The sequence below is a fragment of the Ursus maritimus genome, unplaced genomic scaffold, assembly GCF_017311325.1.
Source record: "Ursus maritimus isolate PB19 unplaced genomic scaffold, ASM1731132v1 scaffold_16, whole genome shotgun sequence".
NCBI classification, from domain to species: Eukaryota; Metazoa; Chordata; class Mammalia; order Carnivora; family Ursidae; genus Ursus; species Ursus maritimus.
Genome location: NW_024424008.1, coordinates 44,632,087 through 44,655,617, shown reverse-complemented (window position 1 = coordinate 44,655,617; position 23,531 = coordinate 44,632,087). Strand labels below are relative to the sequence as shown.

At 39.7% G+C, this 23,531-nt stretch overlaps 2 protein-coding genes across 2 annotated transcripts; one reads left to right on the top strand and one right to left on the bottom strand.

The window, feature by feature from the left end:
* The first annotated feature begins 6,146 nt into the window (after positions 1 to 6,146).
* Positions 6,147 to 7,082, top strand: LOC103662480 (olfactory receptor 10G7). The gene has a single exon (XM_008690165.2). It carries the CDS (start codon positions 6,147 to 6,149, stop codon positions 7,080 to 7,082), a length of 936 nt encoding a protein of 311 aa, XP_008688387.2.
* Positions 7,083 to 16,556: 9,474 nt separating this feature from the next.
* Positions 16,557 to 18,032, bottom strand: LOC103662270 (olfactory receptor 10G9). The gene has a single exon (XM_008689928.2). The coding sequence runs from the start codon at positions 17,556 to 17,558 to the stop codon at positions 16,557 to 16,559; it is 1,002 nt and encodes a 333-aa protein (XP_008688150.2). The 5' UTR covers positions 17,559 to 18,032.
* Positions 18,033 to 23,531: the final 5,499 nt, after the last annotated feature.

Below are 23,531 nucleotides of genomic sequence, written 5' to 3'. Positions count from 1 at the left end.
CCATGATCCAATTTAAGAATAAAATGGTACCAGAACCACTGTTGCATCTTTGTCCTTTTCTTCTATGACATTCTCTGCTCTCCCCACGAGAGGTAATAACTATCCTGGAATTTCTCCTACTCCTTTCCTTGATTTTCTTTTGTTAATTTACCAAATATGTGTTCATTCGAATTTTGAACTTCATATAAATGGAATCATACAGAAGTATTCTTTTTTTAACATAAGCAATATTTATTGGCAACGTTATGCTAACTATATGTGTGCATAAATGTATATATGCATATGCATATATACATGCCTATGTATGTATAACCAAATATATATTGTTTTTACTGTCATTATCTCATTTTGCTTTATGTCATTCAAAGGAGTTGGTCATTTGATGCCCATTTTTATTTCATTTCATTTTATTTTATTTTTTGATGTAACATACAGAGGTGTTCTTTTTTGTTTTTTTAAAGTTCTGTTTTGTTTTGTTATGACTCTTTTTTTTTTTTAAGATTTTATTTATTTGACAGAGATAGAGACAGCCAGTGAGAGAGGGAACACAAGCAGGGGGAGTGGGAGAGGAAGAAGCAGGCTCATAGCGGAGGGGCCTGATGTGGGGCTCGATCCCAGAACGCCGGGATCACGCCCTGAGCCGAAGGCAGACGCTTAACCGCTGTGCCACCCAGGCGCCCCCATACAGAGGTATTCTTAACTAAGAATTATGTTTTTGAGACTCACTGATTTTCATGGGTGTGGTTTATTCATCTCTCTCTCTCTCTTTTTAACCTCTGTGGTTCTCTTTTATGAATAAAGCATGTTTTTCACCTCTCTCCTTTCACAATTTTCTCTTTCCAAACAACACTTGAATTGGGAACATTTTTTTTTGCTACATGTAAGCAGAGCAGCTAAGGATATGTTTATACATGGCGGGAAACGCAAATGTACAAGACCTATGTAGGTCCCTGGAGAGCATCTGCTGGACCACACGGCGTGCAGCTCTGTACCTGTGCTGGAGATCTCGTGGCACCACCTTAACTAGGAGCGTAGGAGAGCTTATTTGTGCATATATTTTGGCTGTGTATCATTTAAACCCTCTTCCTGTCAGTGGGGCTGCATTTTGCTATAGAGACAGCAATACCAGATGCTTTCCCATTCCCTCCAGCAAATATGGGACGTGGACACGGAATCTAGACTTAGACTTTGGTCAGAAGCAAGGGCAATTAAAGGCACGTGCAAGAAAGGATGATTCAGGGGACGGCCATGATAGGACTAACAGCACAGAGATTTGAACGGCAGGGTGACCTCGTCCTGCAGTGTGTTCAGGGCTTCATGGCTGGGGTGATGATAAGCCGCTGTGGACTGGCGCCTTCCATGGAGACGTCAGTGGACCACCATCACATATTCATGAGGCACAAATTTGCAATAATTCTGCCTGTTCCTGTTTCCTTTTCCAAGTTTGAGTGATTGGCTTTTCTAGGGGTTTGTTACATGAGTGTGTGTGTGTGTGTGTGTCTGTATGTGTGTGAGTGTGTGGGGAAATAAATGTGTTTCAACTGAAATATATAGTTTTGTTTAGCTTCCTTTTTTACTTAAACTATGTATAATTCCCTTTTTTCTGGTTTTTTATGCATAAAATAACGAATAAAATTATAAGTAATTAGACAACATCTTATATGCTATATTATTATTCTCATCTTTTGAAGATATTTTGTCCTTTTTTCACACCACTACTTCTCAACTCCAGATTAATAACCTCATTTATATCCTTCTACTCCTTTCTCTATGTCCCTGAAATACACAGTTTGTGATGATTTGCTTTACACAAATGAGACAATGCTAACCACACATCTGGACATGATGTTCCCCCTCCTCCTTGAAAATATCCCATGAAAACCCCTCAGAGGTAACTGGTGTGGTTGTAATTCAATCTTTTAGTAGCTGCTTAAGTTTTCATGATGTAACAACACCATGATTTATTCTTTCTAGAGTTTTTCACTTGGTTCCGTTGTTTTTCCACTAGAAACCATGTACCAACACACATGTTTGAATGAAGACACTATACCCTGGTGCTTTTACAATCATGAATAGACTCCTGGAGTGGAATTACTGGAATTAAGAGTGTACATGATCTTAAACTCAATTACTACTATTGGGGGCACCTGGGTGGCTCAGTCATTAAGCGTCTGCCTTCAGTTCCGGATCGTGATCCCAGAGTCCTGCGATCGAGCCCCGCATCGGGCTCCCTGCTCCACTGGAAGCCTGCTTCTTCCTCTCCCACTCCCCTTGCTTATGTTCCCTCTCTTGCTGGCTGTCTCTCTCTCTGTCAAATAAATAAATAACATCTTAAAAAAAAAAATAACTACTGTCGTATTGCTTTCCTAAAGAAGGCGCTGTAACCATACAGATTTGTACCAACACTATGTGGGAAGAACTTTCTCCTCCATTCAGCCAGCAATAGATGTTGATGTTAGTAACTTGAATTAGTTACCTTAATCTGTAAAAGTCCTGACAAATCAATAACAAAAGACTATGACCTCAAAACAAAGAAATCAGTAAAGTTCATGAAAATCTTATTTACAAATTAAGAACGACTTTAATACATCAAGTGTTTACACAAGCTTATAAGAGCATAAAAGTTATGATAGCAATGCAATCTATTACTTACACGTTGGGAAATAGTTATGTATCCTTAGGTACTTCCTCAGAAAAGCCACTCGAAAGCTCTAAACAATCAAAAAAGGGTAGAAACTTTTATGTTTTAAACATACTTTAAAAAGATGGTGGATGAGAGAGTGGCATTGAGATAGAGAATGGAAACAGGTGGTGACCATTTATGGGTTCTGGAAGATTTTAAGTTGAGAGTCAGGGTTGTGTGTTTATCTGCATCACTGTTGAGGGAAAAGGATAACTGGGTCCTCCTTCCTTCCTCTTAGGTGTAGATACTAGTTTCAGAAAGACATGAAATCTTCTCAGGAGGGTTCAAAAAGCAAAACAGTGGGAAATATAAGCATGATTATTAAAAACCTTTCGTTAGTCTCTTGTTGTTTTTCTGCTCATCAAGGGAACCTGAAGACCCAAGAGGAATCCATCCCCTGAGACACCAAATCAAGTTAAGTTCCGACCCATCTAGCCATGTTCATTTCCATTCCCTATACTTCAACTAGTTGGGTCCTTGGATAGGAATGAGCCACTTGCACCAAAGAATCACAGGTATGTCTGTTCTTTGAGTAATAACTTGCAGGCTACTGCCTCGACAATGATAGTAAAAAATTGGAAGAAAAAAAATAGATGAGTTTTATACAGAAATTAATCATATACTATAAGGTGAGTTCTCAAAATGGTAGATTTCTCTTAGTCTTCCTGTTTTTCCTCCTGAGCTTCCACAGAGAGATAAGATGCTTGGGCATTGTTAGACATCCTTCTACATTGGATTATCAAGTCTCACATTGTCACTGTCTCTGTCTATGTCTCTGTCTCCCACCTCTGTCTGTCTGCCTGTTTCTCTCCACCCCCTCACACAAGTATTAATTAAAAACCTACAAATAAGGACCAAATTGCTGTAGCAGGGACACACAGATGAAACATTGACAACTCTAATCGACAGTCCTGCCTTAAATCTCAGGCTACTTGCAATTCACCTGGTGAAAAGTTTCCTATTTCATCTAATCTGAATGTGAAGTTACTCTGGGTATGGGATCCTGCTGGTAAAGTAGAAACTTCAGATACATTTGTACCAGTTCTTGAATTCTGATATCCATATAGGTGATTATAATAATTTTGTCTGTTATTTACTCTCTTATTTGAAAAATAGAGCTTAAAGAGTTTTTGTGTTTGTATATTTGACATACAATGTCACACTATTTTCAGGTATACAATGTAATGATCCAACTTCTCTGTACTTTATGCTCTGCTCACCACAAGTGCAGCCACCATCTGTCACCAAACAATGCTGTGACAATACCATCGACTGTATTTCCAATGCGGGGCCTTCATTCCCATGGCTTATTCATTCCATGTCTGGAAGCCTGAACCTCCCACTCCCCTTCACCCATGAAAATTATAGCTTAGATGTAGCTCAAGCCACATTGTCTAGACACGGGATGCATTTTGTCTAAGCTTTGCTGAGATCAGAGATCCTGGCTTCTCTCATATTGTGGAGCTGGTTTCCTAGTCTTCCCTCAAAGAATAATTAATAACGATCATGAAAGCAACACTAAGTTGGATAAATAAAAAACATTAATTCTGTCTTGCTTTTCATTGTACAGAATCCCAACTTTTCTTCATATCAAGCTGGCAACATCCTTTCCTCTGGTGTTGGTTCTGTTCTTCCTGTCTCAGGTAGTAGGTCTTAAATAAGAGCCATACACTTGACGGAGATGTTTTCTGTTATAAGGGCATTGCCTGAATTCATGAGTATGAGAAGTAGAAGATGTAGGGATGGATATTATCTCTAAAAAGGCCAAATAAAAAATATCTAGATATTTAAGATGGAAGGTTATATGTTAGAAAGCTGCCAGTGGCTTGATGTGGGAGAACACATATGAATTTTATGTTCTTAGGGCCTCATGAAGGATAAACTAGTGTAAGAGAAGTATGGAACCAGCAGTGTACACGGTTTGGTGTTCTGAATGATATGGAAGATTCCTGGTCTCACATCATAGAGGTGAGATTCTCACCTCCTCTGAGGGAATTCCCTTTATAAGCAGGTGGTGGTTGTAATGAGACATCAGTCCCAATACCAGTGAGGAAACCTTCCTCAAAGATCTAGCTTTGAAATTGAGAAGTCTCACAGCACAAAGAGAATTTATTCTCCTCTCATTTTCCCCCTCTATAGATAGATTGGGAGATAGATAGATAGATAGATAGATAGATAGATAGATAGATAGACAGACAGGCATTTCGGTCTCACAAGGCAACAATTTTGTATGATTCATTATGATTTCTTGAGCAGCTCCCAAGAAGCCAACACTTTATTAAAGATCACATCTCTTACCTTATTTAATACTTACAATATTTCAACTAGTATTACCGGTGTCAAGTATATATGACAACCCCCCAAATTTTTCAGGTGTACTGTAGACATTTGAAGTGTGCATTGCTATCAACAATTAAATTCTTGGTTTATTAAGTTCCTACATGAACTCTGGAGAGAAAATAGAATTCCAAAGCACCGCCCCCCGATTGCTGCCCCCTCGTGCACACTCCCTGCCAAATCACCTCCCCTTGAGTGTGGGTGAGACTTGTGACTCTGGTGGATTATCACTCGTGATGCATTCTGTGACATGTTTATCACAGCAAACGGGGAGAGGTTCTCCTACTGGCTTTAGAGAAGTAAGCTGCTGTGTTATCAGATGGCCAGGTGGTTAGGACTTGAGGGTGGGCTCTAAAGCTGGGAGTGCCATGAGAGACTATGGACTCTGGGAAACAAACTGAGGGCTTCAGCAGGGAGAGCGGTGGGGGAATGGGATAGGCTGGTGATGGGTAGTAAAGAGGGCACGTATTGCATGGTGCACTGGGTGTTATATGCAAGTAATGAATCATGGAACTTGACATCAAAAACCAGGGATGTACTGTATGGTGACTAACATAATATAATAAAAAATATTATTAAAAGAAATAAAGCTCAGAGTGAGGATTCCTACTAATAGCCAGCAAGAAAGACAGATAACTCAGTCCTAAAACTGCAAGGAAATGAATTCTGCCTACAATCTCCATTGGGTTGACAGAGAAACCCAAGCCTCAGATGAGATTCCATACTTAGCTGACATCTTGATTTTAACCTTAAGAACACCCAGCTCACCGGACACAGACACTGTAAGAAAGGAAATTTGTATTTCCTTTGTGCTGCTAAGTTTGTGGTCATTTATGATATATACCTAGAGATTAATACAATGATTTCTAGGACTTTCTACTGCATAGATCTGTGTGTGTGCCTCTGTGTGTGTGTGTGTGTGAGAGAGAGAGAGAGAGAGAGAATGATGATGAAATTATTCTATCATCTTTACCAAATAAGTTTTGTTACAAGTAAAGTTGAGTTTAACTCTAGAAATATCTACCATGGATGATGCAGTTGCCACATGAAAATGGGTGTCCAGTTTTCAATTACATACTGGGTGCTCTCTCTACTCCCACAGGGACAGACACAAAAGGCGTGGAAAATGACAAACGTGAGCCTGGTCACAATGTTCTTCCTCATGGGGCTTCCCCGTGCACCAGCACTGGATGTCCCCCTCTTGGGACTCTTCTTGGTGATTTATGTACTCACCGTGGTGGGGAACCTCCTCATCCTGCTGGTGATCACGGTGGATTCCCACCTCCACACCCCCATGTACTACTTCTTGACCAACCTGTCCTTCATTGACATGTGGTTCTCCACGGTCACCGTGCCCAAAATGCTGATGACCTTGGCGTCCCCAGGAGGCAGGGCGATCTCCTTTCACAGCTGTGTGGCCCAGCTCTACTCCTTCCACTTCCTGGGGAGCACCGAGTGTTTCCTCTACACAGTCATGTCCTATGACCGCTACCTGGCCATCAGTCACCCGCTCAGGTACACCAGCATGATGAGTGGGAGGACGTGTGCCCTCCTGGCCACCAGCACGTGGCTCAGTGGCTCTCTGCACTCTGCTGTCCAGACCACACTGACATTCCGTTTGCCCTACTGTGGGCCCAACCAGATCCAGCATTACTTCTGTGATGCCCCTCCCATCCTCAAGCTGGCCTGTGCGGACACCTCCATGAACGAGATGGTGATCTTTGTCAACATTGGGGTCGTGGCCTCGGGCTGCTTTCTCCTGATAGTGCTGTCGTATGTGTCCATCATCTGGTCCATCCTGAAGATCCGCACCTCAGAGGGGAGACACAGAGCCTTTCAGACCTGTGCCTCCCACTGCATTGTGGTCCTTTGTTTCTTTGGCCCTGGTCTTTTCATTTACCTGAGGCCAGGCTCCCGGGATGCTGTGGATGGGGTTGTGGCAGTTTTCTACACGGTGCTGACACCCCTTCTAAACCCGGTGGTGTATACCCTGAGGAACAAGGAAGTGAAGAGAGCTCTGCTCAAGGTGAGAAGTCAGTCAGTATTCACCCAACGTAAATAATGAAGAAAGGCCAGATATGACTAGCTTTTTAAAAATTTTTTTAGGACTAAATTAAACCACCAACATGAACATTATACTTGTAAGGAACATTTCAAGTATCCAATCTTGATTTTTTCATTAAAATTTAATGCATTTTTAATTTTTCCCTCTGCATTGCTTGCCAGAATCCCAATAAGTAGACATTTAGGTGATAGTGTAAGAGGAAGGATGATGGCTTCTTCTTCTCTTTTCTATTCTATCAAGTAAATCATCTGAAAAGTTGTTACTCCTATCCCCTGATAAATATTTTGTAAAATTGTTCTTCAGTACAATTCACCTATATTTCATTTTGCCAATTTAAATCAATCTAAAAATCTCTCTCAATTTTCAAACCATTATACTGATAAAAATCACATGTAATATTTGCAATTCATTATATAATATAGTACCCATATGATGAAATTTTATGTTATACAATATCATACCAAAGGTACTTGATTCTCAAGAATGACTTTATTCACATTTATGAGTTAATGAAAACTCTATAACTCTTTAATTTTTTCGCTTTGACTTCCAAGATTTTTAAAGTAAATATTTGCCTATCTATGTACTTTATGCACTATTTGTACTGAATTGGTAACAGATACCACTATCTAGATTGTTGTTCTATATTTACAGAGCTCCTGACTGTTATCTTAAATGCAAAGCTTCTAATTTCAGCAATCTTAAAATTATTTTTGTGAATAAACAAGAGACAAATAGCAAATGTGTGAAATTAAGAAAATAATCTTAGAGACAAAAATATACTACCAATAAATATTGAAAGTATCTTCCAATTTTAGAACCAGACTCTAGTAACCAGACCTCTGTAATTATATTGTCTGTAGTTCACATTTGTGTGACTTAAAGTGTAAAATGAACTTTAGACACTATCTGGGAGGTAAGACTTGAGCCATGAACCTCAAAAGCAGTCAAATATACACCTATATTGATAGCATAAAGTAGTTTTTCTAAAAATAAATGTTTAATTTAAATGTCACCGGTATCCTCTTAGTGCAATAAATGTCAACACTGCCTAGCATACCAAGAAGAGAAGAAGAGAAACTGGTAGGCACCTGTTAGAACTGGAGATCACTTGTCAGACTCCTCAGACTTGCAGCACCTGCCTTCCAGAGACCCTTTAGCAAGGCAACCCATCTATGCTAGGTTGTATATCTTGCTCTAAGCAAGTTATGAGGCCATGCTGGGAAGAAAATTGTACTATCTATAAAGGTATGACCAATGTAAACCATGCAACAGTGATCTATTTAAGAGGTCAATTACTAGTGTTCATGTCAATAAACCAGACTGATATGGCCTAGTCTAGAACCTTACTCAATTTGCAAAGGAGAAAACTGAGGATGAGTTTGATCAAACTTACTTAGCCATTGGGTTCACTCGGATTCTTTCTAGTTTCTTGTTACATCATACTATTTTACTTAACTCACAGTAGCACAAACTGTTATAGGACATTTACTGAGTGTTATGTTACGTGATAAGCAATAGATACACCCAAAGAACTGACAAAGTCTCTGTATTCATGAAGGTCCTCATCTGCTATGGAGGAAAAACAGGTGTAGCATCATCCAGTGGACACTGTGATAAGCATGAGTGCCCAAGGAGAGAACTATTAATAGTTTCAAAGTGGAAATATGCTGAAAGATTCAAAATTCTATAATAATATATGTTAAACAAAACCAAGTTGAAAGTAATTTAAGTGTTTAATGGTGATATATAAGATAAATATCGGTGTCATTTTTTTAGTTGAAATGGCTATTGAAATAATTGTAGAATCATGTAAAATTGTATACAGTAAAATGGAGAGATCCATTACGTAAGTATGTTCAGTTTCCCCCAATGGCAACAATTTGTAAAACTATAGCATAATATCACAACCAGGATATTGGCATTGATCTCATCCACAGATCTTACTCACATTTGCCCGGTTTTATGTGTACATGTGTTGTGTATGTGTGTAGGTGTGTGCTAAGTAGTACGCAGATGAGGGAGAAAAAGAAGGATGAGTGAAAGAAGCCAGTCACAAGAGCGTATGTACTGTATGATTCCATTGTTGGAAACTCCAAAAAAGCAGATGTCATCTACAGAGAGAGAAAGCAGATGAGTCTGGGTCTCCGGCTGGTGAAGAACAGCAGAGGGGACATAGGGATTCCATTGTGGTGATGGGAAAGGTTTTTATCTCGATTGTGGAAGTAACCAGCGTTTGTTAAAGCATCAAACTGGGCGCCTAAAATGGATACATTTCAGCATATGCAAATTATATCTTTATAAAGCTGCTTTTTCAAAGCAGGCAAGGAGAAAAGTCAAATTTCAAGTTAAAAACAAAAAGAGAACCCGTTATTTCTACACAGCCATGACAAAGTAGCTGTCAGACTTAACCTCCCTCTGAAAAGTATGAACTGTGTAAAATATATCCCTGCGCCATAAAAATTACTAAAGAAAATTCCAAAATTGAATAAAATGATCCCAGATCAAAGTACAAGAAGGAATAATTAGCACTGGAAAGGGAAAATATAGGTAAATAAAAAACACTATTAACTATTTTAAGCACATGTAATAATAAAAATCAATTCAATAATAAAGCACCAATAATAATGTCCTAAGAGGTTTACAACATAGTTAGAAATTAAATATATGACAAAACATAAAAATATATAAGATGTTACATGGAGTTAAATGATTGTAAGGGTCTTAGATTATTTAGGATGTGGTAAAAGTGTTAACATAAGTAAATAATAATATTAAAAATTATATTGAATATCATAAAAAGGTAAAGAATAATGAAAACAGGTAAAAACAAAAAAGTAAATAAGAAAATGAAAACTTGTTTAATACACTAAATACTTTGATTAATACAAGGAAGACAGAAAAATTATGGGAATAAAGAAAAAAGAATTTAAGCACAAATTGAAACAATAGCAAAATGTTCAACTTAAATCTATACCAGCAATTACAGATACAGTAACCACCTTAAATAAAATAAAAATGTTAGAGACTGACTTGAAAATTCTTAATTATCTAGTTTATAAGAAACTTCATTAAATACAAAAAATGGATATTAAAAAATGAAAAGTAACAGTGGAAAATATACACCACAAAAACAGCAGGAAAAAACCCAAGTCTATATTAATATCAAATAAAGTGAACTTTAAGGTAGGAAGTAAGAAGCGTGAAGGATATATTTTTTATAAAATTTATTGAAGTCTAGTTGACGTACAATATTATATTAGTTATAGTGATTTGACAACGATCTGCATTAGAAAATGTTCACTAAGTTACGTGTAGTCACCATCGGTCACTACACAAAATTACGTATTTGCTGTGCTTTGAATCCAGTGACATACTACTTGATAGCTAGAGGCCTTTAGCTCCTTATTTCTTTCACCTGCTTTGCTCATCCTCCCACTCCCTCCCCTCTGGCAACACTAGTAGTTCTCTACTTGAGCGATTTGCTGCTTCCAGAGCCTGTTTCTGTTTTATTGTTTGTTTGGTTTGTCTGTCCACATGGAAGTGAAATCATATGCTATTTGTCATTCTGTGACTTCTGTCACATAGCACAATACACTCTAGGTCCATCCAGTTGTCACGAATGCAAGATTTCATTTGTTTTGTGGCTGAGTATAAAGGGCATTTTATAAATAAAAAAAAATCAATTTAACAGGAAGATATTAAAACCCACAATTCTTATGAATTAGCAAAATATCTTCAAAATATATGACTTGTGAAAAATGCTATAAGTAATTCTTCAGTGAAATAATATTTTAACAGCTTATCGAGCCTCAGCAATGATACAAATCAACCAATATGGAAATAAAGTGTAAAGAATGTGAGGAGATAACTGTCAATCAAGAATTGTACGCCACTAAAGGCAGAGAACAAACTGGCAGCTGCCAGAGGGGGGGGCTGGGGGAGGGGCGAAGTGGGTGAAGGGGAGCAGGAGGTCCAGGCTTCCAGGTATGGAAGGAGTGAGTCACAGGGAGGAAAGGCACCGCATAGGAAATACAGTCAGTGATCTCGTAGCAGCCTTGTGTGGTGACAGATGGAAGCTATGCTTGTGGCGGGCAGAGCATAACGTGTAGACTTGTCTGACCACTATGTTGTACACTTGAAACTCATGTAACATTCTGTATCCACCACGTTCCATTAAAAAAATAAATATGATTGAATGCTGAGTAATTACCAAGTATGAGTGTGCAATAATGACATTTAGAGACATTAAAAAATAGGAAGTTTCTACCACTACTACAACCGTATCAAGTAACTTAAAAATATACAACACAATAATAAAACTCATCCTGAAATAGGCATTTGAAATATAGGAAGGAATAGAAAGTTAAAAAAATCAAACCTGTAAGTAAATCTGAATAACTATTGTATCATAAAAAATAATGTTCAGTTCTCGAGCTTAAAAAGTCATGATCGTGACTTCTGGTTTCATCTCCAACAAGTAAAGAGCTTGGAAGCTGTCCCTTGCCTTCTTAAAACAAGGCAAATTGGGACACATTGAATATCAAGGCTTTTCTTGGACCCATCAGAGAGCTGAGGTCACAGGGCAAATTGGCCTGGGACAGTGACGGGTGATTAACACACAGCAGACTGCCCATTGCGACCTTGCTCTTCTGTGTTGATTTTAGAGTGTGGTCCACCTGTGAATGGTTTGTCACACTTCATTACTGATTTCAAATACTCTCATATCACATGGTCACACGTGTCAATATGCAGCCAGCAGGTGGCCTTTGGAGGAGGACTAACTAGAAAGTCTCCCACTCACAGCTCACTCCATGAGAGCCCTTGCCTTCTGCTTCTATCTAATGATCTGAAGTGCTAGCATTAGGGCATTTGACCCCCTGACACTTGCTGCATAAATTTCAATATTTGCAAAATTCAACATGGCCCCTGCTGACTGGGGGTGAACTGGAGGAATAGAGTGATACCGAATCCGTAGGGTTTTGCCAATGTCTCTTTTGATCTAATATATACGTCCCCTGGTCACTTTGCTAGTATGGGTATCCAAACATGAGAATAAGGTCCCTGAAAATAGTTTGATGGTGATGACTTTGAAGAAGGATATGACCCTAATACCCATTTTGAAAATGTCCCCCCATTCTACCAAAGAGGAGGAGATATGTTTTTGTCTTAATTTTACCCACAGTGAGAAAAATCGGGTCACACTGCAAACATTTGAGTTAGACCTGAGTCAGGCTTAGTTAGTGCGGTCCACCTAATGCTTCCTCATCTCTATCTCCGGGACATGGTAGGATTATACCTTCTTCTGGCCCTCCTGTGGTTGGGTGGGGGCAGGTCCTAGTCAACATGTATGCATGGTCTGGATACAGAGATTTTCAGACAATAAAAAGAAATGCAAAATACCTTAGTTTAGACCTTTGTGTCCAAATTTTCTTCTTGTTAGAACTAAAAGATTCAACATGCATTATGATTTGGCCTGGGAAACAGAAGCTCTGTGAATTTGGAGCAGACGCCAAAACATGTAGACTGAAATCACCTTTGTATTATTCATACTCTATATATCTAATTATTATGGGTTATGTAGTTGAAGTAAGTCTTTGTTATCTGCGTATGCTATTTTTTTTATTTTTAGGTGATAATTCACTCTACTACCTAATCTGTGTTAGATGTTATGTTGTTTACTGTAGCATTTCATATATACATTAGGACACTGTAAGATTCATTTGTCTACTTATGTGTTCCCCACTGGACTCTGGAGTTCTGGAGCACCGACACCGTATAGGAGTCCCCTAATTTAAATTGTTGAAGGAATTATTGCATTGATTAATTATTTGAGAAAGCATGAGTGAATGAATAAGTATCAGCACTGAGGTCATAAGTCATTCGTGATTTGAGCCTGATTTTTTCTATATTAGGTAATTACTTCTTATAATTCAGCTACTACTTCTATCATATAGACAGTTTTCGACCACTAGTGAACTCAGAAAATAGAGCTTCAAGGAATCAATCAGATACATTATGCTATCATCAAACAATATTTTCAGAATTCAGGCTAACAGTGGAATGGCACCATGAATAACGAGCCGCAGGGGACAAGTTCGATCCTCCAGAGCTGCTATTTTGGGGAGAAACTCAGGAGAATACATCAAAATGTGGCACAATGCGATGAGACATTTGCTGAGATTTCATCGGTTCCCATGTGCAATGCAAACATCAATTCTCCAGTATTTTATTCTTTTTTTACTTTCCCTTTTTGAAAACAGTACTAATAACTCTTGGAGCATATCAACAACACAATGAAGTATTTACAAAATGAGGTTGTCCCAATTATTATTTCATAATGTAAAGGATTCACTACTGAAGTATCAAAATTATCCAACATTCTTCTTTATTTTCTGGAATTTCTTCATGTCATCCTACCTCCATTCTTTTGCTCTATTTCTTCTCTTACCACTTTTCCAATTGCATGAAGAAGAAATGTGTGAACAAAGACTATGGGAAGAACTTCCAAGTTTCAGGGCTACTTTTGTTGGGCCGGTCATACCACAGAGAGACAAATATTGAAGAAGAAGAAGGAAAAAAGGTTTTGGTGTAGACATAGGAACTTGTTGTGATAGGTTTACCTCCAAATGGAAAGAACAAAGAACTCAAGTTATCAGGGACTTGAAAAGAAGGTAGGAACATATGGAGAGAACGAGGTGCCATCTGTTTAGGACTCAGTGTGGATCGGAAGTCGGGTCCCTGAAAAGTAAATATTTGGGAATAGAAAGCATCTTAGTAGGAAGAATATCCTGAAGAAATCAGACAGGATTGATGTAGGTGGAGACTATGGGGCTCTGACAGTATTTTTCCCAGAGGAACCCGCCGCTTCATGGGGAACACATAAGGAACCAGTGGGATGAGACTGCGGGATGACACATTTGCAATCTCACTTAGCTGGAGGTAGAGCAGATCATGCTCTTTTCATAGTCTATGGGGGAAAATGTAGTTTCTATCAAAATCCCACATTTAGTTATAAAATACACATAACTATTCAAAAATCGGTGTTTCATTATGCCAGTAATTGCTGTTGCTCATTGGTATTGCTCTTCTTCCCCCAAAATGGAAAGTTCCTGAAATTAGTGATCGTAACATACAGTAGAATTTTCACCATGAGCTTTTGTGCCAAATAGCCTGAAATTAAACCTTGACCATATTCCTACTAGCGTGGGACTTTATCAAGTTTCTAATCTGTCTTTGTTTTCTCAATTTTTATAATAGAGAACTTATTATAGGGCTATTGTAATAATTATAAGGTTCTTGTAATGATTAACTTATGAAGTGTCTAGCATATCCCAAGCTCAATAATGTTTCTGTTTCACAGCTGAATAATTCTAGAATAACTTAATTCATTATAATTTTAACATTTCAGGTATTTTCTTATAGTTAAATTCCTTGAAAACTAATAAATATGAGGGCAGCAAATTTATCAAAATAGTTAATGAATCAGAATGATTGCATTGTCCATAATTAGCTGGAGTAATTTATATAATAATAATGATAATAGTAATAATAATGGCAACATTCATGCATCTTCAAATATACTATTTTAATGGCTGGGAATCATTGACATAATTTGTGAAGAGAATGATTCTGAGAACCAGGCTATCTGACTGGTGGCCCCAGGTTTGAACTTTAGATCTTTAATTGAGAATTTACTGGGGTGCCTGGGTGGTTCAGTCAAACATTTGTTTTTGGCTAGGGTCATGATCTCAGGGTCTTAGGATGGAGCCACATGTTGGGCTTCTGGCTCAGCAGGGAGCCTCCTTCTCCCTTTCCCTCTGCCCCTTCCCACTCCACTCGTGCTCTCTCTCTCACACACACTCTCTTGAATGAATAAGTAAAATCTTAAAAAAAGAATTTATTATGAATCAGTATCACTCAAACCACTTCTATACATTCATTTAATCCTCATAACAGTAGTTTGAGAGAGGGTGATTTTTGAGATGAAAAATTGAGGTAAAGACCATAAAATTTCCAAAGTTATTTGAGCCAATATTTATTTTTGTTTGGATGCAAGTATAGCATTTCATCTATTATATGTGGATGCCCACAAGTACGGGCCATGTATGTAGCTATTAAACAGGTATTTTCAGGGTGCTTTGTCCTCTCTAGGTTTTTTTTTTCTTTCTGATTTTAAAAGAAATGTTGAAATCCCATGAACAGGTTACTTAGAGATATTTTCATTTTTCTCCTCTACATAGGAAACATCATTGGCCCCAGCCTGCAATGTGGGTGTTCCTGTCGCAGAGCAGGTTGGAGTTTGGTGCAGCTGAATTTCCAAGACCCTAAGACGGTGGGAGCAGGAGCTCCCTGGGCAGATGACCAGCCACCACCAGCTGTGGTAAAAGAATGCAGTGATGAATGGTTCAGTGCTAACTGTGAATATTGGGTCAGGTAGCCCAGGAATTCAAAGTCAGAGTATGTGATGGAGACTACTGGTTTCTGTCCTTACCTTCCTCCCGATCCGCCTCACCCAGCCCGGGAAACTGCAGGACCCTGGCAAGGGGGCGATGGTTGGCGGTTCCTGAGAGGAGCATGTCAGCTCCACAGCCTGTCCTGGCAGAGCCACCTGGAGAGTTAAGGAGCTGCTCAGAGCTTAGAACTCTTTCAGGGGTGCCTGGCTGGCTCAGTCAGTTGAGTGTCTGCCTTTGGCTCAGGTCATGATCCCAGGGTCCCGGGATCAAGCCCCACATCTGGGTCCTGCTCAACAGGGAGCCTGCTTCTCCCATTCCCTCTTCTCCTCCTTCCCCAACTTGTTCTCTGTCTCTTTCTCTGTGTCTCTCAAATAGATAAATAAAATCTTAAAAAAAAAAAAAAACCTTTCAATGTGGGAGCATTTAACGTGGTCATGATGTGCCCGGACGGGGGGTGGTCACACTCGGACACACACACAGCACATACACACAGAGCCACTAACAGACTGAGAAGGTAGCCACACTGCCGTAACCATGAGTTAGTGACTCTGATATTTGCTGCTGTCCTTGGACACTATGCCCAAGAGTGTAATTCCCAAGTTGTGTACATAAGTCTTAAGCAAAAATGAAAAAAAATATATTATAAACTTAGGTATATGAATAAAACAACCCGTGTGTCTGAGTTCCAAGGAGAATATGTAATTTTTAAGATGGCAAAACAATGGTATATGTCAACTGTAGGTCAATAAAATGGAACAAAAGATAAAAAAAATTTTCACAGAGAAAAATTTGATAGACCAAAATTTAAGCAAGCTCATCATCAATAAAATTTAATTCTGATTTTTAAAAATTCTTCAGGAAATTTGTGAAACAAATATTCCTGAGTGGGTCATTGTGGACAATATTGAACACTGAGACTACACATGTAATATGTTGCATGTTGATGCCTAAATTATATTACCATATTTTTAGAAAATTGGGCATATCTACTTTCTAATGTTAATTTGCTTGGGGACTATGTCACTGTTTCTATAAGCTTCCACAGAGCTCTCTTCACTTCCTTGTTCCTCAGGGTATACACCACCGGGTTTAGAAGGGGCGTCAGCACCGTGTAGAAAACTGCCACGACCCCATCCACAGCATCCCGGGAGCCTGGCCTCAGGTAAATGAAAACACAGGGAACAAAGAAACAAAGGACCACAATGCAGTGGGAGGCGCAGGTCTGAAAGGCTTTGTGTCTCCCCTCTGAGGTGCGGATCTTCAGGATGGACCAGACGATGGACACATACGACAGCACTATCAAGAGAAAGCAGCCCGAGGCCACGACCCCGATGTTGACAAAGATCACCATCTCGTTCACGGAGGTGTCCGCACAGGCCAGCTTGAGGATGGGAGGGGCATCACAGAAGTAATGCTGGATCTGGATGGGCCCACAGTAGGGCAAACGGAATGTCAGTGTGGTCTGGACAGCAGAGTGCAGAGAGCCACTGAGCCACGTGCTGGTGGCCAGGAGGGCACACGTCCTCCCACTCATCATGCTGGTGTACCTGAGCGGGTGACTGATGGCCAGGTAGCGGTCATAGGACATGACTGTGTAGAGGAAACACTCGGTGCTCCCCAGGAAGTGGAAGGAGTAGAGCTGGGCCACACAGCTGTGAAAGGAGATCGCCCTGCCTCCTGGGGACGCCAAGGTCATCAGCATTTTGGGCACGGTGACCGTGGAGAACCACATGTCAATGAAGGACAGGTTGGTCAGGAAGTAGTACATGGGGCTGTGGAGGTGGGAATCCACCGTGATCACCAGCAGGATGAGGAGGTTCCCCACCACGGTGAGTACATAAATCACCAAGAAGAGTCCCAAGAGGGGGATGTCCAGTGCTGGTGCACAGGGAAGCCCCATAAGGAAGAACATTGTGACCAGGCTCACGTTTGTCATTTTCCACGCCTTTTGTGTCTGTCCCTGTGGGAGTAGAGAGAGCACCCAGTATGTAATTGAAAACTGGACACCCATTTTCATGTGGCAACTGCATCATCCATGGTAGATATTTCTAGAGTTAAACTCAACTTTACTTGTAACAAAACTTATTTGGTAAAGATGATAGAATGATTTCATCAACATTTTCTCTCTTCCTCTCTCTCTCTCTATCTCTTGCCCACACAGAAACACATGCTACAAATAGAGGCACCCACAGATATATGTAGAAGAAAGTCATAGAAATCCATTGTATTAACTTCTGCTTATGTATCACAAATGACCACAAACTTAGCAGCATAAAACAATGCAAATTCCATTTTTACAGTGTCTGAGTCAGGTGAGCTGGGTGTTCTGCTCAAGATTGAAATCAAGATGTCAGCTGAGTCTGGAATCTCATCTGAGGCTTGAATTTCTCTTCCAACCCAATGGAGATTGTTGGCAGAATTCATTTCCTTGCGGCTTTAGGACTGAGGTGTCTGTCTTTCTTGGTGGCTGTTACCAGGGATCATCCCTCCCAGCTTTAGAGCCTACCCTCAGGTCCCAGCCACCTGGCCATCTGATAACATGGCGGCTTACTTTTTAAAGCCAGTAAGAGAATCTGTGTCCAGTTTGCTGTGACAACGTGTGATGTGACAGAGTGCATCAAAGGTGATATCCCATCGCAGTCTCAGGTCTCACCTACTCACAGCTAGGCGGTTCAGCAAGGAGTGTACACAAGGGGCAGCAATTGGGGGCCATTTGGAATTCTATTTTCTCTTCCGAGTTCATGGGGAAATTTAAAGAACCAAGAATTTAATTGTTGATAGTAATGTACACTTCAAAAATCAACAGTACAGATGAATAATTCCCTGGGGTCCTCATATGTAACTTGGTAGTAGTAATACCAGCTAAGAAATAAGCATTAAATAATATAATAATGGTGAAGTCCATAATAAAGTGTCTGATAGTTGAGAACTTCACAAAAAATTACAATGAATCATACAAAATTGTTATCTTATGCATCTATCTATCTATCTATCTATCTGTCTATTTATCAATAGAGAGGGGGGAATGAGAAGGAGAATAAATTCTCTTTGTGTTGTAGAGACTTCTCGGTTTCAAAGCTAGATCTTTGAGGAAGGTTTCATCACTGGTATTGGGACTGGTGTCTCACTACAACCACCACCCCCTTATAAAGGGAATTCCCTCAGTAAAGTTTGAGAAACTCAACTCTATAACATGATCCCTGTATTCTTCCATTTGATTCAGAAAATACCAAGCCTTGTACACTGCTGGTTGCATACTTCTCTTACACTAGGCTATCCTTTATGAGGCTCTAAGAACATAAAATTCATACCTGTTCTCCCAAACAAAATCCACTGGCAGTTTTCTAACATATATCCTTCTATCCTCAAGAGCTAGATATTTTCTAATTTGGCTTTGTTAGAGATAATATCTGTCCCTTCATCTTCCACTCCTCATACTCATGAATTCAGTCAATGCCCTTGTAAGAGAAAACATCTCCGTCAAGTGTATGGCTCTTATTTAAGACCTACGGCCTGAGACAGGAAGAACAGAACTGACACCAGAGGAAAGGATGTTGCCAGCTCGATGTCAAGAAGAGTTGGGATTCTGTACAATGAAAAGCAAGGCAGAATTAATGTTTTTTATTTATCCAACTTAGTGTTGCGTTCATGATCGTTATTAATTATTCTTTGAGGGAAGACTAGGAAACCAGCTCCACAATGAGAGAAGCCAGGATCCCTGATCTCAGCAAAGCTTAGACAAAATGCATCCCGTGTCTAGACAATGTGGCTTAAGCTACATCTAAGCTGTAATTTTCATGGGTGAAGGGGAGTGGGAGGTTCAGGCTTCCAGGCATGGAATGAATAAGCCATGGGAATGAAGGCCCTGCATTGGAAATACAGTCGATGTATTGTCACAGCGTTGTTTGGTGACAGATGGTGGCTGCACTTGTGGTGAGCAGAGCATAAAGTACAGAGAAGTTGGGGGCGCCTGGGTGGCACAGTGGTTAAGCGTCTGCCTTTGGCTCAGGGCGTGATCCCAGCGTTGTGGGATCGAGCCCCACATCAGGCTCCTCTGCTATGAGCCTGCTTCTTCCTCTCCCACTCCCCCTGCTTGTGTTCCCTCTCTCGCTGGCTGTCTCTATCTCTATCAAATAAATAAATAAAATCTTTAAAAAAAAAAAAAGTACAGAGAAGTTGGATCATTATGTTGTATACCTGAAAATAGTGTGACATTGTGTGTCAAATATACAAACACACAAAAACTCTTTAAGCTCTATTTTTCAAATAAGAGAGTAAATAACAGACAAAATTATTATAATCACCTATATGGATATCAGAATTCAAGAACTGGTACAAATGTATCTGAAGTTTCTACTTTACCAGCAGGATCCCATACCCAGAGTAACTTCACATTCAGATTAGATGAAATAGGAAACTTTTCATCAGGTGGATTGCAAGTAGCCTGAGATTTAAGGCAGGACTATCGATTAGAGGTGTCAGTGTTTGACTTGTTTGTGCTTGCCGCAGCAATTTGGTCCCTATTTGTAGGCCTTTAATTAAAAAGTGTGTGTTTGTGTAGACAGAGAGATGGAGAGAAATAGACAGGAGACAGACAGACAGAGATGGGAAACCGAGCAAGACAGAGAGACACAGACAGGCATAGTGACAACGTGAGACTTGGTAACCCAATGTAGGATGTCTAACAAGCACCTTATCTCTCAGTGGAGGTTCAAGAGGAAAAACAGGAAGATGAAGAGAAATCTACCATTTTAAGAACTCACCTTACAGTATAGGATTCATTTCAGTGTAAAATACATCTGTGTTTTTTTCCTCCAATTTTTCACTCTCTATGGTCAAGGCAGTGGTTCGCAAGTTATTACTCAAAGAACAGACATACCTGTGATTCATTGGTGAGAGTGGCTCATTTCTATCCAAGGACCCAACTAGTTGAAGTCCAGGGAATTGAAAGAAACGTGGCTAGATGGGTAGGAACGTAACTTGATTTAGTGTCTCAGGGGATGAGATTCCTCTTGGGTCTTCAGGTTCCTTGAAAAGCAGAAAAACAAGAAGAAACTAATGAAAGGTTTTTAATAATCATGCATATATTTCCCACTGGGCTTGCTTTTTGAACACTCCTGAGAGGAGTTCATGTCTTTTTGAAACTAGTATTTATATTTAAGAGGAAGGAAGGAGGACCCAGTTACCCTTTTCCCTCAACAGTGATGCAGATAAACACACAACTGCTGAATCTCAGCTTAAAATAGTCCAGAACCCATATATGGTCATCACCTGACCCCACTCTGCATCTCAATGCCACTCTCTCCTCCACCATCTTTTAAAACTGTGTTTAAAACATGATGATTACCCAACATTTGCATCAACATGGATGGGACTGGAGGAGATTATAAGTGAAGTAAGTCAAGCAGAGAAAGACAATTATCATTTGGTTTCACTTATTTGTGGAACATAAGGAATATCAGGGAGGACATAAGGAGAAGGAGGGGAAAAATGAAGGGAGGGAAAACAGAGGAGGAGATGAACCACGAGAGACTATGGACTCCGGGAAACAAACTGAGAGTTTTAGAGGGGAAGGGGGGCCCGGGGGATAGGCTAGCCTGGTGATGGGTATTAAGGAGGGCACATATTGCATGGAGCACTGGATATTATGCACAAACAATGAATCATGGAACATTACATCAAGGACTGATGATGTACTGTATGGTGACATAACATAATAATAAAAAAAAAAAAGAAAAAATAAATAAATAAAATAAAACATCTAAATTTCTAAAATTTTTTGTTGTTTAGAGTTTTAGAGTGGCTTTGCTGAAGGAAATACCTGAGGTTACAGAACTATTTTCCAGTTGTATACTTCATAGATTGCATTGCTGTCATAACTTTTATGCTCTTATAAGATGTGTAAACACTTGATGCATTAAAGTTGTTCTTAATTTGTAAATAAGCTTTTCATGAACTTTATTGATTTCTTTCTTTTTTTTTTTAGGTCATAGTCTTTTCTTATTGGTTTGTCAGGACTTTTATAAATTAAGATAACTAATTCAAGTTACTAATGTCAACATCTGTTGCTGGCTTGGATGAAGGAGAAAACTTCTTCCCACATAGTGTTGGTACAAATCTGTATGGTTACAGTGGCTTCTTGAGGAAAGCAATACAAGAGTAGTTATTGAGTTTAAGATTATGTACATTCTTAATTCCAGTAATTCCACTCCAGGAGTCTATTCTTGATTATAAAAGTACCAGGATATAGTGTCTTCATTCAAACATGTGTGTTGATACATGGTTTCTAGTGGAAAAGCAACGAAATTTTTGTGTCTTTTAAAGAGAATTTTTTTCTACACCATGAGTTTATTTATTCAACATTAATTTTTCACATGTGACACATACAGTTTTGGATCGCATGTGTAACACTTTCGCTTGTAGTGACTTGCGCACTCACAAACACACAGGACATTACGCTGGTTAACTATACTAGTAACCTCATGCTAATAGGGGCTGGTGTGGGAAATAGAACATAACTCAGATGCCCTGCAAATTCATGTGTGTACCGCACTGTGGGAGTCAAGGCTACGGAAACCAATTCCCACATCAGTGACATTTCCGGTCATCCAGTTGCCTTGTGATGAGTTAGGCTAGTCCACAAAATCTGGTCCAATTTGATAATGTTCAGCAACGTCAGCTTGTACTGTCTTCAAGTTTCTTTTATTTCGTTTTACTCCTGCGGTACCAAAGAAGTAATTCCAAGAATCTATGTGACAGATTGACATAGGACAAAGGACACAACTTCCCCTGGTGTTCCTATATCCACATGGGGGCTCTCCAAGGTTTCATTTTCTTGATATACTGTGTGATAAGAAGTATCTGACCTGCCATGCAACACAAAACTTTAGAATTACTGGCTTTTATCCCCCTACTGAAAATGTATTTGCACTAACACATAAGACAGTAATTTTTCTACTTTGCCCTCTTCCTTTCCCAGACAGTGAATCTAGGGAATTCCATGGGAAGCCCCTGCATGTAACTCCATCCAGACATATGAATGAATCATAAAAGACTGAAGCATATATTGGCAAGATCAAAACATGCGTCTTGCAGAAACAATGGTGTGATTCACCCCATTGGCAACACTGACGTGCTGATCGTCCTGATGAGGGAATGTGTTGAAGAAGACAGAAGTCCTTAATGTTAGCTCTTCCCCCATAACCAGTTGCAAAATAAGCCTTGTACCTTCTTTTTTTTTTTTTTAAAAGATTTTATTTATTTATTTGACAGAGACAGCCAGCGAGAGAGGGAACACAAGCAGGGGGAGTGGGAGAGGAAGAAGCAGGCTCCCAGCGGAGGAGCCCAATGTGGGACTCGATCCCGGAACGCCGGGATCACGCCCTGAGCCGAAGGCAGATGCTTAACGACTGCGCTACCCAGGCGCCCAAGCCTTGTACCTTCTACATGTATTTCCACATTGTTCTGGTATGTGTGTGTTTCCATTTTTTACTTTCTTCCCCTCTATTCACTGCATTTTCATGTGTAAATCGTGTTCATGGTAATTTTACTAGTTTGTGTATAGGGTACACGGTATCGAGTTAGAATTGCCTCAGATCAGAGATGGAACGGACATCACTCAGATTTGGATCTGGATGGCATAAATGGTGATGTATCAGAATAGCTCCCTGTGAAGGGAGTGACCTGAGGAATACAGTCTCTCTGTAGTAAGTGCTGACATTGTGTGTGTGTGCGCGTAAATAGTCAGGGAAGGATGTATACAGGTGGTGTGCAGTCATGGATCTTTATTGGCATACTTATTTGTGCATATATTTTGGCTGTGTATCATTTAAACCCTCTTCCTGTCAGTGGGGTTGCATTTTGCTACAGAAACAACAATACTAGATGCTTTCCCATTCCATGCAGCAAATACTGAACATGAACATGGAATCTAGACTTAGCCAATAAGATATATCAGCCTAGACTTTGGGTCAAAAGCAGGGGCAATAAA